The 18420-nt window shown below is 43.2% G+C and overlaps 1 protein-coding gene across 1 annotated transcript; it reads right to left on the bottom strand.

Moving 5' to 3' along the window:
• Positions 1-6091: 6091 nt before the first annotated feature.
• On the bottom strand, positions 6092-7353 carry LOC122561481 (apelin receptor A-like). The gene has a single exon (XM_043713226.1). The coding sequence runs from the start codon at positions 7239-7241 to the stop codon at positions 6174-6176; it is 1068 nt and encodes a 355-aa protein (XP_043569161.1). The 5' UTR covers positions 7242-7353; the 3' UTR covers positions 6092-6173.
• Positions 7354-18420: the final 11067 nt, after the last annotated feature.

The raw sequence follows: 18420 nt of genomic DNA, 5'->3' as shown, positions 1-18420 counted from the left end.
CTGTGAGTTTCTGTTTGACATTTCCACATATTCTGACACACTTATCTGGAGTTAGGAGGTCATATTGCGGCTGTACAGGACATTCCAATATTTTGGAATATTGCGTGCAATTCTGCTCTCCTTCTTTTAGGAAAGATGCTGTGAAACTTGAAAGGGTTTAGAAAAGATTTACAAGGATGTTGCCAGGGTTGGAGGATTTGAGCGGGAGGGAGAGGCTGAACAGGCTAGGGCTGTTTTCCCTGGAGCGTCAGAGGCTGAGGTTTACAAAATTATGAGAAGCATGGATAGGACAAACAGACAAAGTCCTTTCCCTGGGGTGGGGGAGTCCAGAGTAAAGGGCATACATTTAGGATGAGAGGGGAAAGATTTAAAAGGGACCTAAAGGGCAACTTTTTCATGCAGAGGGTGGTGTGGGTATGGAATGAGCTGCCAGAGGAAGTGGTGGAGGCTGATACAATTACAGCATTTAAAAAGCATCTGGATGGGTATATGAATAGGAAGGGTTTGGAGGGATATGGGCCAAAGGCTGGCAAATGGGACTAGATTAATTTAAGATATCTTGTCGGCATGGATGAGCTGCACCGAAGGGTTTGCTTCCATGCTGTACATCCTGTGACTCTATGACTGTATGGTTGTATGCTGGACCATTTCAAACCAGTTCTACCATCCTCCAATCCTCTGACTCTTCCCCCAACCACACACAGACCTTCCGACTCCTTCCCAACCCGTCAGTTACCCTTGACATTCCCAGCTCACTGAACCAAATGCCCTAAATGCCCAAACAATTCTCCCATCATCCAACCAGGACCAACTCTCCAAACTGTGCCCTGAGGTCCCTCAGTGCTCAGTCCAACCCAATCTAACTACCCTCACTCCACCCAACAGCGACTCTGTATGACTAACCTCCCCCTCAATGACACAACTCACCTGACTAGCCCTGACCCACTCGATCCAAATGACCGACCTGCCACACCACTCATTACCCACCTGGCACCTTACCCTTTCCTAATGAAGAGCTTTTGCCCGAAACATCGATTCTCTTGCTCTTCGGACGCTGCCTGACCTGCTATGCTTTTCCAGCACTACTCTAATCTTAACTAATCTCCAGCATCTGCAGTACCCACTTTCACCTTACCCTCTCACCCAATTGGCACTTTAACCCCTCACCCACTTCTCTATTTGCCATCTCACCCATCTAACTCTTCACCCACTTCCTAATTTCTGACTCACCTGATGCCTCATCTATGTGCAATCCCTTACCCCCCAAACCCCAGGTGACATCTTACCCCTTACTCACCTGCCAACCTTCCAGTTTAACCCCTGGCCTTGTACACATGGTTGCTCTTCATTGCTTCACAAAGAGCATTTAGGATTTTTAATGATGATTACCGATCAAAATACACCAGGAGCTAGTGCCATAAAAATGGGGCATGGTTTCAATAAAGGTTCTGTGAGAACTCGTGCAGTCAGTCAGCTCTTTAGGATTAACCAAGGTTCAGCAGACTCGAGTCTGGGACAACAGGACCGATGTATGCAGAGGGACTGGATCAGTCAGGACTATGTTTATTGGAGTTTAGAGGAATGAGAAATTTATAAAATTCAAACAGGACTAGACAGGTTAAACACAGGAAGGATGTTCCCAATGACCATGGAGCCTACAACCAGGGCCCTCTGTCTAAGGATATGGGGTGGACTGAAATGCGGAGAAAAGACTTTACCCAGAGAGTGGGGAGCCTGTGGAATTCTCTGCCACAGTTTGAGGCCAAAATACTGCATGTTTTCAAGAAGGAGTTAGATATAGTTTTTAGGATGAAAGGGATCAAAGGGTATGGGGAGAAAGCAGGAACAGGGGACTGAGTTGGATGATCAGCCGTGATCATATTGAATGATGGAGCAGGCTTGAAGGGCCGAATGGCCAACTCCTGCTTCGATTTTCCATGTTTTCTATATCAATGATCCTCTACCGGAACATGAACCCATGAATTGGAGATGTAACTGTGTTTACATTTTGTCTGATCTGAACAGGGGTTCGAAGATTTGAAGATTTAGTCACATAGCCATAGAGATGTACAGCACGGACACAGACCCTTCTGTCCAACTCGTCCATGCTGACCAGATATCCCAACCCAATCTAGTCCCATTTACCAACATTTGGCCTATGTTCCTCTAAACCCTTCCTATTCATATACCGATCCAGATGCCTTTTAAATGTTGTAATTGTACCAGCCTCCACCACTTCCTCTGCGTGAAAAGGTTGACCCTTGGATCCCTTTTATATCTTTCTCCTTTCACCCTAAACCTATGGCATCAAGTTCTGGACACCCCCAACTCAAAAAAAAGACTTTGTTTATTCAGTCGAGTCTGAGGACTGCAGATGCTGGAGATTAGAGTCGAGAGTGTGGTCCTGGAAAAGCACAGCAGGCCAGGCAGCATCCGAGGAGCAGGAGAATCGACATTTTGGGTAAAAGACCTTCATCAAGAATGAAGCTGTGAGCCAAGGGGGTGGTGAGATCATGGGGAGGGGGTGGGGTGGGGGGGAAGGTAGCTGAGAGGTAGCGATAGGTGGATGGAGGTGGGAGGTAATGGTGATCGGTCGGAGAGGAGGGTGAAGCGGATAGATGGAAAGGGAGATGGACAGATAGGACAGGTCATAAGGGTGGCGCTGAGTAGCAAGGTTTGAACTGAGATAAGGTGGGGGAAGGGGAAATGAGGAAACTGGTGAAATCACATTGATGCCGTGGGGTTGGAGGGTCCCAAGGCAGAAGATGAGGCATTCTTCCTCCAGGCGATGGATGGATAGGGAGTAGTGATGGAGGAGGCCCAGGACCTGCTTGTCTTAGGCGGAGTGGGATGGAGAGTTGAAGTGTTTAGCCACAGGGTGGTGGGGTTGGTTTGTGTGGGTGTCCCGGAGATGTTCTCTGAAGCACTCTGTGAGTAAGCATCCTGTCTCCTCAATGTAGAGGAGACCACATCGGGAGCAATAGATACAATAAATGACATGTGTGGAAGTGCAGGTGAAATGTTGATGGATGTAGAAGGTTCCTTTGGTCCTTAGACAGAGGTGAGGAGTGAGGTGTGGGTGCAGGTTTTGAGTGGTGGGTTGGTGGGGGGTGGGGTGTGGAGTCGTGGAGGCAATGGTCTTTATGGAAACCGGATAGGGGTGGGGCGGGAAATATATCTCTGGCACACTGACCTCTACACTGCTGATGTCAGGCCCCAACTTGAAGACACCTATTCCTACCGCCCCCTCGATTATGATGTCACCTCCCATCACCAAACCATCATCTCCCAGGCTGTACACAACCTCATCCTCTCAGGGGATCTCCCACCCACAGCTTCTAATCTCCTAGTTTGGGAACCCTACACCGCCCGGTTCTACCTCCTTCCCAAGATCCACAAGCCTGACCACCCTGGCCAACTCATTGTCTCAGCCTGCTCCTGCCCCATTGAACTCACCTCCACATACCTCGATACTGTCCTATCCTCCCTGGTCCAGGAATTCTCCACATACATTCAGAATACCACTCATACCCTCAACTTCATCCAAGCCTTTCATTTCCATGGCTCCCAACACCTCATCTTCACCATGGACATTCAGTCCTCTACACTTCCATCTGCCATGACCAGGGCCTACAAGCCCTCCATTTCTTCCCCTCCCGATATCCCCACCACCAGAGATATACATCCCTTCCCACCCTTATCCACTTTCCATAAATACCATACCCTCCGCGACACACCTGTCAAGTCCATGCACCCTCCACCAACCCGCCCTCCCCTCCCGGCACCTTCCGCTGCCACCGCAGGAATTACAAACCTGAGCCCACACCTCCCCCCTCACCTGCGTCTGATGACCCAAAGGAACCTTCCACATCCATCAAAGTTTCACCTGCACTTCCTTACATGTCAGTTACTGGATCCGTTGCTCCCGATGCGGTCTCCTCTACATTAGGGAGACAGGATGCCAACTTGCTGAGCGTTTCAGAGAACATCGCTGGGACACCCTCACCAATCAACCCCACCACCCTGTGGCAGAACATTGCAACTCCCTCTCCCTCTCTGCCAAGAACATGCCATTCCCTCACCACCCGATGCCTGGAGGAAGAACGCCTCCTCTTCCGCCTTGGGACCCTTCACCCCCAGGGCACCAAGGGGAATTTCACCAGTTTCCTCATTTCTCCTCCCCCCACTTTATCCCAGTTCCAACTCATCAACTCGGCACTGCCCTCTAGACCTGTCCTACCTGTCCATCTTCCTTCCCACCTATCTGCTCACCCTCCTCTCCAACCTATAACCATTACCCCCCACCTCCATTCACCTATCACACTCTCAGCTACCTTCCCCCAAGCCCCACCCCCACCCCCATTTATCTCACTGCCCTCTCAGCTCACAGCCTCATTCTTGATGAAGGGCTATTGCCTGAAATGTCGACTCTCCTGCTTCTCAGATGCTGCCTGACCTGCTGTGCTTTTCCAGCACCACACTTTTGACCCTTGCCTATTTACCCCATCCATGCCCCTCATGATTTTATAAATCTCTGTAAGGTCACCCTTCAGCCTCTGACCCTCCAGGGAAAACAGCCCCAGCCTATTAAGCCTCTCCCTACAGTTCAAATCCTCCAAACGTGGTAACATCCTTGTGGGCAGCACGGTGGCACAGTGGTTAGCACTGCTGCCCCAGAGACCCGGGTTCATTTCCCGCCTCAGGTGACTGACTGTGTGGAGTTTGCACATTCTCCCCGTGTCTGCGTGGGTTTCCTCCGGGTGCTCCGGTTTCCTCCCACACTCCAAAAATGAGCAGATTAGGTGAATTGGCCATGATAAATTGCCCATAGTGTTAGGTGAAGGGGTAAATGTAGGGGAATGGATCTGGGTGGGTTGTGCTTCGGCGGGTCGGTGTGGACTTGTTGGGCCAAAGGACCTGTTTCCACACTGTAAGTAATCTAAAAAAAACATTTTCTGAACCCTTTCAAGTTTCGTTTCTCCAATAGGAAGGAGACCAGAATTGCACGCAATATTCCAACAGTGGCCTAACTAATGTCCCGTACAGCCACAACACGATCTCCCAACTCCTGTACTCTATGCTCTGACCAATAAAGGAAAGCATATCTAACGCCTTCTTGACTATCCTATCTACCTGTGACTCCACTTTCAAGGAGCTATGAAGATCTTTTTGTTTATTTAATGTTTTTGCGATACTTTTCAATGAAAACAGTGCATTGCATCACATAAATAAATTGAATTTAAAACTGCAAAGTGCTGCAAAGCATAGTAAACAGCCTTTTTAACTTAGTGGAATGTATTTAGGTACTGAGACCCAATTTGAGCAGAAGACAAACTCGATTTAAATAATTTCTTTTTATTCTTTTTGTAACTCAAAACGACACTGGATTCTGGCAACAAAACGGTTTTCACGGTAAGTTCCTAGATAAATGTGACAATAAACCATTCATTCATATACCTGGCATACTTTGGAGTTTACAGATAATTTACATACTTATCTTGTTTTCCTAATTCTTGAGTCAAATGAAGAAAAGGCGCAGATTCACATATGCAAGCTTTTAATTCCAACCTTTTAAACATTTGCTGAAATGACATGATGTGTTGTTTAAAAAAATAATCGAACCATTGAACGCCAACCCATCAGACAATGTTACATCTGAAAAAACAAATACTTTGCACCTTGTTTCAGTGAAACATTACCATCTATTGTAGCAAAGTAACTCGCCTAGTCTTTCTCAAGGGCAAGTAGAAATTGGAAGCAAATCTCCCCAGCAACACCCACATCTCATGAGAGTAATTCTTAACTATTTCACTTTTACAAACCTTCTCGGGTTTTGTGTTTTTGATGTTGAGCTAAATTTCTGAACTGTACAGAAAGTTCTGACAGCGTTGAGGAGCATGAAGGAGTGAAATAAGGTTCACATTTAGCAGTTACGGACGCAGCATTGCAGAACACAGCTGGAAATTTCTACTAGTTGGAGAAAGTGAGGATTGCAGATGCTGGCGATCAGAGCCCAGAGTGTGGTGCTGGGAAAACACAGCAGATCACGCAGCATCCGAGGAACAGGAGAATCGACATTTCAGATGTAAGCCCTTCATCAGGAATGCGCTTTTCCAGCGCCACACTTTGTACAAGTTTGTCTGGATTATCACCAGCCCTTCACCTGATTTGGATTATGAACTGATTTTTGACAAGTTGAATGGTTCTTTCAATGAGGCGTTATGCCTCTGGGATTTGGTTGAATCAGCCATTGATGTGGATGAATGGCTCCTTGGTTTCCTGGCTGACTGAAAGGGCAGCAGTTGCATGAAGCTCTCCCTGAAATAACAATCGAAGACTAAGTAGACAATTGGGTTGACGCAGCTATTGAAGAAGGCCAGGCAGGTGGAGACCTTGAGACCTTTACTCATGGCTTCATGGGTGTCACACGAAACATTGATAGTCAATATCTGGACAAACACATCCAGGGTCTTTAAGACATTGTAAGGAAGCCAAGACAAGACGAACATGGCGATGATCCAGAAGCCAATTTTGATTGACTTCCTTTTCTTCCTCTGCTCCTTAGTCCTTCTGTCGAAGTGCCTGTAGAGTTTGAAACCCACCGAACAGTAACACACGGTGATGATAGCCAGGGGCAAGACAAAAGATATGAACCTAATCACAAGGGTGAAGACATTCTTGGAGAGGGTGTTTTCCTCAGAGCAGATCCACTTGTCATCATATTCCAGCAAGTGTCTGGACAAGAGAGTGGGCAGTCCCAGGATCATTGAGAGAAGCCAGATCACCAAGCTGGTAACAATGGCATACCTCCTGTTCCTCAGATAGCTGTAGTTCAGGGCAAGCACAATGGCCAAATACCTGTCAATGCCCATGCAAGTCAAGAAGAATATGCTGGAGTACATGTTGACAACCAGAATATAGCTACAGATCTTGCAGAGGCTCTGTCCAAAGGGCCAGTGATAGTCCAGGGCGATGGAAGCTACCCAGAAAGGTAATGTAAGGAGGAAAACCAGGTCTGCAATTGCCAAGTGGGTAATAAACACATCAGCCAAACGGTTCGACTTTTTCTTTGATCTCATAATAACAATTACGACAATGTTCCCAAAGGTGCCAAAGATGAAAACCAGGCAGTAGATTAAAATGATGAATGTCTTTGCATAGGTCACATCCTGAAGGTCACAGAACAGACCCGGGTAGGTCTGGTAGTCGTACTCAGTGGTGGGTTCTAGTGAGGTGGTCATTGTTCTTGTGCCCCGAGACAAACCAGCCAGCTCTAACTAGGCTGCTGTACAACTGTGCTCACAATCTGCAGCTTCCCTTTTGCAGCATTTACAATAAACCCAGAGCAGGTTCCGTTCCTCACCCACTGCGGGGGTTGATTGGCCACCAGCTGGCAGGCAGTATACCGTATGTGGTCACTGATATTGAAGTGGCATCATCTCAGAGCTCTGAGATGCTTCATGAGGTTAATTTATTTGATGATGTATCTCTGCCCATTTGATGAATTGCTGTGTTTAGCAACCACTCCTGACTTTGCAAGCTTAGCAGTGTGCAATTGTTTTTTTTAAAAGAAATGTCCATTCTATATTAAATCTACACTCTTTCAAAACTTCCATCTGTCTGGAAGAAAACCTCTAGTTTCTGTCACATCTTGACTCTGGTAAACATCTTCAGTGTAAAGAGATTCATCTGCTTCGATTTACACCTTCTGGTATCTCAAGCAGAATCGTTCACACCTCTCATCAAGATAAATCGTCCCCTTACAGTAGCATACCAACTGATTGCAGTTTGGAGAAATATTCTTAAACTTATCCCCATGCTTGTTGAGCTCCATTGTGAGGCCAGAGTGCAAGGAGCAATTTATCTGCTGTTGGACCCAGAGCAGATAGGAAAGCAGACTACTCTGCAAGACTAACAGCTGAACGAGTGCAAAATAAACATCGAGTTGTGAGAATCTTAAAGCTGTAAGGTTCACAAAGAATATTCTCACGTCCAATCTTGAACAAGGAAAACAGAGAAGTAGACCTTCTTTAAAGTATTGATACAGATCAGCTTTTCACAAACAGATATCTAACCTGTAAACATCCAAACGGATGGTTAAGGTCTTACCTTGGCAAAACTGACTGAAAATCACACTCGCTTCATCTTTTGAATGTGATGAGACAAGGGCCAAGTCTATCCTCACTATGCACAGAATAAACAAAAGCTCACGATATTCATGTCAAAAACATTAATTCTGTTTCTCTCTCCACCAGCTCAGTCTTTCCAGCATTTTCTGATTCTTTATTTTCCAATTTCCAACATTCTCTGCTTTCGCACATAAAGTTCACATTTAATACTGAAAAAGAAATAAATTGAGAAAACCACAGAAGTCTGTTCAGTCGCACTCAGTGTTAAAGATTTCTCATGATGACAGCTAACGAAGTCAATCAAAATTGTTCAAACTACTTTGTACTATTAAGGAATGAGGACAATTCAGAGTAACACCATGTGCATTCTGAGAATAAAAGGTTTGGCTTTTCTAGTGAAGACATGATACCATCGTCCCACTATCTGCAAAAGTCTACCACCACAAATGGTTTGTAATTGTATCCCTCATGAGATCTTTGTAAGTTGTTACCTTCCGTGACTGAAATAGAGTGAAACCTGTATGTTGTCTCTGCTGTTTTGTGCTTGTTTCCAGGGAGCTGTACTCGACCATTGGTGAATATCCCTCCAATTGTCACACTTTTCTGATAGTATCTTGCAAGTTCTGACATTGTCAATCAGCTCTGAGGAATGCAGCCCAGTGACGATAGGATCCTCCGTAAAGCAGAAATATAATGCTCCAATTAACTGTATTCTAAATATGACAACATGCTGTGGAGGTGCTGGTGGATAAAGTCAGAGTCACACAGCACCAGGTCATAGTCCAAAGCGCTGCTCTGAAAGCTTGTAATTTCAAATAAACCTGTTGGACTATAACCTGGTGTCATGTGACTTCTGACATTTTTCTCAATACCCTGGTATTATTTTACTTTATGAACTATTCATTTGTTTGTAGTTGTGTCAGAAGATTGGAGATTTCAGACCCAGGGTTAGTAAGTAGTGAAATTCCTTTTGCTTTCTTTGAAGAAAACCTGGTTGCTTCATTTTGATTTAGTTAATTACATTTTCATTAAAGTGGGAGAACTGCAAGCTAAAAAGAACTAGAAAGTGTTTGTTGTAACTGACTGTTACAACAGTCAAAAGGTTTCTCTGCCTCACCTGAACAAGCTACGTCTTGGGCCATAAGAAATAGGATCAGGAGGAGGCCATTCAGCCCTTTTGAGTTTGCTCTGCCGTTCAATACGATCATGGCTGATCTGACGTTCCTCCCGTCCACTATCCCGCACTTTTTCGTAACCCTTTATTCCAACTGATCAAGAACCGATCGATCTCAGCCTTAAACATACATGTGTTATCTGGCCTCACAGCTCTGTGGGGCAGGGGGTTGCAAAGACTCTCAACCCCCTGAGAGAAGAAATTCTTCCTCATCTCTGTCTGAAATTGGAGCCCCTTTATTCTGAGACCATGAAATCTTGCAGTTTACCCTAATGTCTGTCAAGTGGAATTATAAAACAGTTTTGAAAATGAAACAAAATTCTAATTCTGACGCACCTTGAGTTTAATTAATGTTGGAAAGCAGGTGGGTTTCCTCAACAAAAGGGATAATGGTGCAAAGGTCAAAGGGCATGGTAATGGGTGTACAAGTAGGCAAACCAGAGACCATTGGCAACTGAGAAGCAGCAAAGTGAATCTTGTTTAGTTTATGTACAGTGGACAGGAACAGAGTAACCGCACAAAGGAGTAGGCCATTCAGCCCCTTGAGCCTGGTCCATCATTCAATGAGGTCATGGTTGACATATTACATTGACAGTCTAGATTAGAGTGGTGCTGAAAAAGCATAGCAGGTCAGGCAGCATCCGGGAACAGGAAAATTGACGTTTTAGACAAAAGCCCTTCATCAGGAATGAGCTTTTGCCCGAAACGTCGATTTCCCTGCTCCTCGGATGCTGCCTGACCTGCTGTGCTTTTCCAGCACCACTCTAACCTAGACTCTGATCTCCAGCATCTGCAGTCCTCACTTTCACCTATGTTACATTGACATCATGTTCCTGCACACTCCCTTATCCCTCAGTGTCATTAATACCTAGAAACGTATCAACATTTGCCTTGAACACACTCAACAACTGGGTAAAAACAATGACTGCAGATGCTGGAAACCAGATTCTGGATTAGTGGTGCTGGAAGAGCACAGCAGTTCAGGCAGCATCCAAGGAGCTTCGAAATCGACGTTTCAGGCAAAAGCCCTTGGGCCATGCCTGCACCTGGTACAGAGAATATAAAATATTCACCAATATCTAAGGGAAGAAATTCCTCCTCATCTGAGTCATAGAATCATACAGCATGGAAACGGACCCTTCGGTCCAACTTGTCCATGTCAAACAGATATCCTAAATTGAACTAGTCCCATTTGCCAGCACTTGACCCATACCATTCTAAACCCTTCCTATTCATATCCCCACCCAGATGCCTTTTAAATGCTGTAATTGTACCAGCCTCCATCACTTCCTCTGACAGCTCATCCATACGCAGACCACCCTCTGTGTGAAAATGTTGCCCTTAGTTCCCTTTTAAATCTTTCCCCTCTCACCTTAAACCTATGCCTTCTAGTTTTGGACTCCCCCACTCTGGGGAGAAGACCTTGTCTATTTATCCTATCCATGCCCCTCATGATTTTATAAACCTCTATGAGGTCACCCTCAGCCTCTGACCTCTTACTCTGAGACTATGTCTTTGATTCTAGACTTCTCCCCCACCCCCACCTCACTGAGCTACAAGGAAGGAACCATCCTGCATTTACCCTGTCCAGCTTTGAAAGAACGTTACAAGTTTCAATCAGATCATGTCCCATTTTTCAAAACTCGAGACAGTCTCTTCAATTCTCATAAGACAGCCCTGCCATCTCTGAGATTATTCTGGTGAATGTCTGTAACCATCTCTCTATGCCATGGACATCCTTCCCTCGGCAATATCCCCAAATATATGACATCGACTGATTCCTCTTCATCTTTTCTGCTTATTACAACTGCAAGATGTATCTCAACAATTTTGTCAAATATTATTTAGCTTTCATAAATCCATGTTGACTCTCCCTGATTAGATTATAATTTTGTATGGAAAGATTATTTATGGTCCACATCTAAATCATCGATATCTATTGTGAATAGCTGAGGCCCAAACATGATAGTCATGGTACCCTATAGCCACAGCCCACCAAAGTGAGAATGACCAGATTATTCCCACTCTCTGTTATCTGTCTCTTAACCAATCCTCACACCATGCCGGTATATTGCCCCCCAGTCCCTATGATCGAATTTTACTTCCTAACCTCACATGTGTGGCCTTATTGAAAGTCTTCTGAAAATCCAAATATACCCTTCTCATCTATTCTGCTGGTTACATCTTCAAAATGTCACACATTTATTGGTCGGGGCATTGAGTACAAATGTCAGGATGTCATTTTGCAGTTTATAAGACATTGATTGGACCACACTGAGAGCATTGAGTTCAATTCTTTTCACCACATTACAGGAAGGATGTGGAGGCTTCAGACAGGATGCAGAAGAGGCTTACCAGGATGCTGCCTGGATTAGAGAGTATCAACTATAAGGAGAGGCTAGAAAAACTCAGGTTGTTTTCTCTGGAGCAGCAGAGGCTGAGGGGAGACTTGATAGAAGTCTGTAAAATCATGAAATCTATAGACTGGGTTGACGGTCAGAATCTTTTTCCCAGTGTTGAAATGTCTAATAGCAGGGAGCATGTATTTAAGGTGAGAGGAGGAAAGTTCAAAGAAGATGTGAGGAACAAGTGTTTTACACAGAGAGTGGTAGGAGTGTGGAACACACTGCCTGGGGTGGTGGTGGAGGCAAATATGATAGGGGCTTGCAGATTAGCACATGAATATGCAAGAAATGGAGGAAATTGAACCAAAGGCAGGCAGAAAGTTTAGGTTAATTTGGGGTCATGTTCGGCACAGCATTGTGGGCTGAAGGACCTATTCCTGTGCTGTGCTGTTGTATGTTCTATCATTTCCCTTTGATATACCCATGCTGACTGAGCCACTCCCACCTCAATGCTCTAAGTCTGGATATTATTGGGTTCTGAAACTTGAGGCGTAGGTTCCAGTATGATGCCGCAAAAGCTAGATGAGCTCTCATTGTATTCTCTCTTTTTTGGAAAAAGATACCTGACTCACAGGAATGAGTGAAATGGCGACCAAAATTGTAATTCACAACACAGGTCAGACAAGGTCAGCACTGTACCGTGAGAATGAGTTCTGTGAACACACAACTAATCTTCAAATTCAAACATAATTTCAGGTCTGGCGTTCTTAGAATTAGTTGTTGATACTTTCTTATGTTAGAGGGTGTTCTTTGTTGACGGTAATAAATACACATTAAACACATTGAACAAATATGATTTCATTATGGATGGACCACCTCATTTTGTCGTGGTGAAAATATGATTAAAATGAATACATTTTTCCATTTACAAAATTATAATCGTCTGGGGAAATTACATTGGGGATTCTATCAGGAGGAAGAAGGTAAGATATTTAAATATTTAATACTTTAATTCTCTGTGCAACCTCAGACATTACAAATTCACCATACAATGTTACACAACTCATTCCCAGACTTTATAAAAACATTCAGGAAAATACTATTCACTGTGCACACTTCAACTCAATCATATGTCTTCTAAAACATTATTTTTCACGGGTTGGAGATGTTTCTCAGTCTGTCTGAGTAATGGAAGCAAATGTCCAATCAATCAACAAAACGCAGATTGACCAGTATAATAGTGCTCTGAAAGATAGATATTCTTAACTGTTGTTGGGTTATATTTGTTTTTAATGACTCTGACTGTTTTACCCAAATCATGGAACATTAACGTGTTACACCAGTGCTCGATCTTTGAAAAAAAATCTCCTACGTGGATCTGCATTTCCCTTTATGACCCCGTTAATGGTCTTCAAGTATGAGACCAATGGCCATTTGAAAGTTCCCAAATTTACACTTTAAACCACAAACATCTGATCTTCAGTTGTAGGAGGGACCAGTTTGCAATGTTTCTAACAGAGAAAAATTCATGTTTAACGATGGTGTCCAGATTGCCGAATAATAATTATACTTTATACCTGACTTGGATGGCTGTAGCCATGTGGAGGTAAAAATCAGAATTTCCATTTGAACCCTATTAAGGTATCAGTGGCCGTTTCTCACCTCTTTAAAATTTCCTCACCTTGGAATAAATTTCACTAAATTTTAAGCTGAATCTGTAATAAATATATCACCAGGAGTCAACTTATGTTTTATTTTGTTGAAGATTCTTGAAAAGATGAAGGAAGCTAATGTTTTTCCAAAATGCATTTTTTGTTCAAGATAAGATTAATTAAAGACAAATATACAATGAAATGTCTGCTAGCGAATCGATCCGAGTTAGATAAGAGAGAAAGTATATAGTGGGTCTTAGATTGAGCACCTAAGTTAGTATTTATTTGTTTGATATATTTTCATTTCAGACTTCCCATAGATACATCAAATCCATTACAGATTCTTCACCGTTCCAAGAATTGGCCAAAATTCAGAATTATCTTTTTTCTTTTTCTTTTTAAATTTCAGTTATAAAAAGTAATTTTATTTTAGTAATGTAATTTTTTCTTTTTTTTAACAAGTACAGTGTTAGTATCAATTTGGACAATTATTGTTTGGACAATGGAAAATGAATCTGTGTTCTATTTTTCTGTAGGTTCACAACCTGCTTATGCTAATAGCAATGTTAAAATATTAAATTTTATTTTTATAGCTACGATTATGTTTTGTAAATTCTGCTAACCAGGTTAATCTAATGTCGTAATCTCCAAAACACATTTGTCTTTCTTTCTTAATATATGATTCTCAAACTGCTCTGATAACGTTGCATCAAGAGTAAAATCTGATTTTCTGGCGAGTGACTGATCTGATATAACTGTTCAACTCTGGAACAAAATATGATTATTTTAATATCATTAAAACTTTAATTTAATTCAGGCATGACTTTTAAAGAGTTGATTATTTTATTAACACAATCCTCAAGTTCATGTGTAAATTGTCTGATCACTAATTTGTGGCAAATTAGCTTGTTCTACCTTGCCAAATATTGCTTGTTTTTTTCATAAATGAAATTGCCCCTTTCTTGGCTTACAAAGTTGTGGTTTCCATTAGCTTTAATCAATTATTCATTTAATCTTCAAATAAAGTTCTGTAGAACCGACATATTTGTTCAGTTCTGCCGTGCATAGATGAATGGGTTTCCCCAGTTTAGGCAGCACTTATGTACAGCCATTGTGCTGAGCTGCAGACTTATCAAACATTTATAGCGCACACGGAAATATTCATCAGCTAATTTACGTAATTATTTCGACTGCAAACAGCAGCAATCTGAATGCAGTAGTAATAGCGTGTGCATTTCTTATTAACATCATACTCTTTGCTGGATTCCAACCTATCTGCATTCTCACTATTTCAACATTTTAGCATGCAAAACTATACAACCAATTCTGATTTCACACTTGCAGTCTGGCCCAGACTTGCAGTTCTCAATTTGAGATTGATTGCCTCCTAGATTTATTGATAGCTCCTTATTCATCTGTCACAGTACCATTCTGTTTGTCTCTCTAATTTGCTCAGAATTCAGTTTATGTATTTTGTCATCATTCATCCTCATTCGTTCTGGAACTCAGGCTACAGAATAATTTGAGTGATTTTCTTTTAACTGCTTTTTAAAGTTTGTCTAATGTAACGGTACACAGCCGTCTCTTACTTTCAAACTCAGGGATGGCACCTGCTCGCTGCTCCTGGTCCAAATGTATAAGTGACAAAACAACTTTCTGAATTGCAGGAGTGGACAGAAAGATCGCTGACTGGGTGTCTTCAGAAAGGCAGTGGTCAGCAGCATGTTAACTGAAAAGTTGCACTCCAATTCTCAGTTCAGAGAACCGAATGCTGAAATATTGTCTGGATTAATTACCGTTAAATCACCTTACGATACAAATGAGTCATTCCTGGATTCATTATGATTAGCTTGAATGTGATATTGTGTCATAGCAAAGTTTTCTGAAATCGCTGTAATTATAGCCACCTCATTTTTATTACTCTTTTATCTCTTAACATTTAAAATAAAAATCTTCTGGGGTCATAAAGATAGTTTATTAATTCATTACAGTGGCTCAGTGCTGCCTCACAGAACCAGGGACCCGGGTTCGATTCCACCCTCAGGCGACTGACTGTGTGGAGTTTGCACATTCTCCCCGTGTCTGTGTGGGTTTCCTCCGGGTGCTCCGGTTTCCTCCCAGTGTCCAATGATGTGCAGGTTAGGTGAATTGGCTGTAGGAAATTGTTCAGGAATGTGTAGGTTGGGGGTTGGGGGGGTTAGCCATGGAAAATACAGGGTTAGGGTATGAGTCTGGGTAGAATGATCTTTGGAGGGTTGGTGTGGACTCGATGGGCCAAATGGCCTGCTTCCACACTGTAGGGGCTATATGATTAGCAATCACCAAAATTAAACTGACAATTTCGTGTCAGTTACCAAACATCTACAGTTTGGAATGTCAGATACTGCACTTATTTAAAAAAAAAATTTCATTCAAGCCATATGAGCATCACTGCTGGGCCAACATTTATTGCCAATCATTACTTGTCCTTGAGAAGCTGCCTTCTTAAACCAGTGTAATTATTGGGGTGTATGGGCACACATCGTGCTGTGATGTATGGAGTTCCAGAGTTATGCCCAAGTTACAGAGAAGGGACAGCAACGATACAGATCCAAATGAGGGTCATATGTGTGACTTGAGGGGAAATTGCAGGATGTGGTGTTCCCATGCACCTTTGTTCTTCTGAGTGGTGGAGACTGTGGGTTTGGAAGGTGCTGTTGGAGGAGCCCCAGTGATTTCAGCAATACATCTTACAAAGGGTACACACTGTGGAGAGAGTGAACAGGAAGAATGTCATAGATGGGGTGTTGATCAAGCAGGCTGCTTTATTGTGAAGGTTGTGTTTAGCTTGATTGTTGTTGGAGTTGAACCCATCCAAGCAAGTGGAGAATATTCGATCACGTTCCTGTGCTGTGTGTTGTTGATGTGGAGAGGCTTTGGGAGATGTGGTGAGTTACTCACTTACTTCACTGAGGAGTACTTAGTCTCTGACCTGCTGTTATAGTCACTGTATTTATAAGGCTAGTTCAGTTCAGTTTCTGGACTATGTTAATAGTGAGAGGTTCCATGAAAGTAATGTCACTCCGTGTCAAGGAATGATGGTTAGATTCTCTCTTGTGGGAGATGGTCATTATCATTTTAGTGGTACGTAATATTTGCAGCCCAATTCACTCAGGTCTGGAGGTAGGTACAGCGTTGTCAATGGTGAACAGGCACTGGGGGATCAAGAGGTGAGTTACTCACCTCAGAAATCTCCCAGTCCCTAACCTGCCAAGATTTAAGAAGATAGACAGTCCCAAATCATGAAGCAGAGAGTCTTAATTTTACTGGCATCAGGACTTCTCAAACATGAATGGTAATTGAAGTGAAGCTTGGAAATCAGAGTAATTTCATGGAATGAAGACTGGAGTTCAAATCCTTTGTCTGTCTCTCCTCTCTTTATGATGTCTCTCAATGACCTTTCCTCCACAGAGGGTCTGCTAAATGTCTTGAGCTCTCCTGCTTGGTGCCCACTCCCACCATTGCCCCCTGTTGTTTGAGGCCCTGTTTTACATCTATTCCAAAGTTGCTTTCAGTACTTTGAACCTGTCCTACAGAATACATGCTGCCCCTTCACAACGCCAGTCACCATGTGAAGGAGGTGTGTGTGTGTATGCGTGAGTGTGTGGTGGGGGTGAGTGCATAAGGTGGATTGTCAGTAGCCACTTCAGAAAGGATTGAGGGCACTCCTTCCCAAAGCGAGAGCAAATGTTGGAGGAATCAACACTATGTTGTGCTCAGTTACACCCAATTCTCTGTATGCTGAGGCAAATAGTATTCCAGCTGTGTATAGACTGGCTGGTGGCTGAGTGGGTAGCATTCCCATTCCTCTCATTCAGGAGGCTGTAGGTTCAAGTCCAACTTCAGCATGAATCTCTAGCCTGATGTGTGTAGACAATACTGAGGAGGTGTTGTCTTTCCAACACTAACCAAAGATTCCCTTTTGCCTCTCAAGTGGATGGAGAAGATCCTATGATGTTAGTGGGGGAGTTATTCTAGTGTTGTGAATAATATTTACCCTTTGATCAAACATTCTGGATGAAGAGTTTATGCTCGAAACATTAACTGTCCTGCTCCTCTGATGCTGCCTGACCGGCTGTGCTTTTCCAGCGCCACACTTTTGATTTCGATCAAAGTCTTGTAAATGGATTAGCTGGACATTGTTGCTTGTGTTTCCTGTATCACAACAGTGACCTTACTTTAAAATGACCTCATTGACTGTAAAGCACTCTGGGATGTCCGATAGGCATGGAGGGTGCTACACAAATGCAGGTCTTTCTTTTCTCCTTTTTTCTCAGGAAGCAGCTTCTCAATTTGGACAGAGCAAGAATTGAAGTGTGCCAGGACATGCTGATGATTATTTATATTGTAAGCAAAGGTGTCAACTTGTCATCACATTATATGAAACTGCTGTGGTCTGACAACGTGTCTGATCTTATTGTGGGTGTCACTGTGCTACCTTCGGGCATGAACTCTGCATTTAGCTCAGCCAGCGTTGTGAGACAGACAAATCAGTGATCTCCCACACTCTGAAACCCATCGTTGGCCTATGTGTCAGATACTCAGACTCATTTCAGAGGTAAACTCAAGGGCAACTCTCCACCATGGGGCTGCAGGGAAAGTACAACATTCAATCAGTATTTATTGCTTTTCACTTGGAGCAGGTCCCACCTTGTCCAAGTGTTAATAATTCAGGCAAAAATAAAATGAACAGTGGATGGTGGAAATCTGAAACAAAAACCAAAATTGCCGGAGAAACTCAGCAGGTCTGGCAGCAAATGTGGAGAGAGAAAGCAGTTAATGTTTCAGGTCCAGTGACCCTTTTTCAGAACAAATCCTTCTGTATTTTCTTGTTCTGAAAGATCACTGGACCCAAAATGTTAACTCTGTTTCTCTCCCTACAGGTACTGCCAGACCTGTTGAGTCCCTCTGGCACTGTCTATTTTTGTGTTAATAATTCTGTGGCATCTCTTCACCAGGGGATGGGGAGAGAGGGGTGAACAGTGACTGCATTTCCTTCTCCTTATTCAGCTTTTATTCATGTCTTTATCACAAATGGGGAGGGGAGGAGGTGTGAGCTGCTGGATATCTGTCTAGAATTG

Source organism: Chiloscyllium plagiosum, chromosome 23 (genome assembly GCF_004010195.1).
Source record: "Chiloscyllium plagiosum isolate BGI_BamShark_2017 chromosome 23, ASM401019v2, whole genome shotgun sequence".
Classification (NCBI taxonomy): domain Eukaryota; kingdom Metazoa; phylum Chordata; class Chondrichthyes; order Orectolobiformes; family Hemiscylliidae; genus Chiloscyllium; species Chiloscyllium plagiosum.
This window is presented reverse-complemented; position numbering and strand designations above follow the sequence as displayed.

Coding starts and splice junctions, on each gene's coding strand:
- LOC122561481 (XM_043713226.1), bottom strand. CDS start 7,241: ATGACCACCTCACTAGAACCCACCACTGAGTACGACTACCAGACCTAC.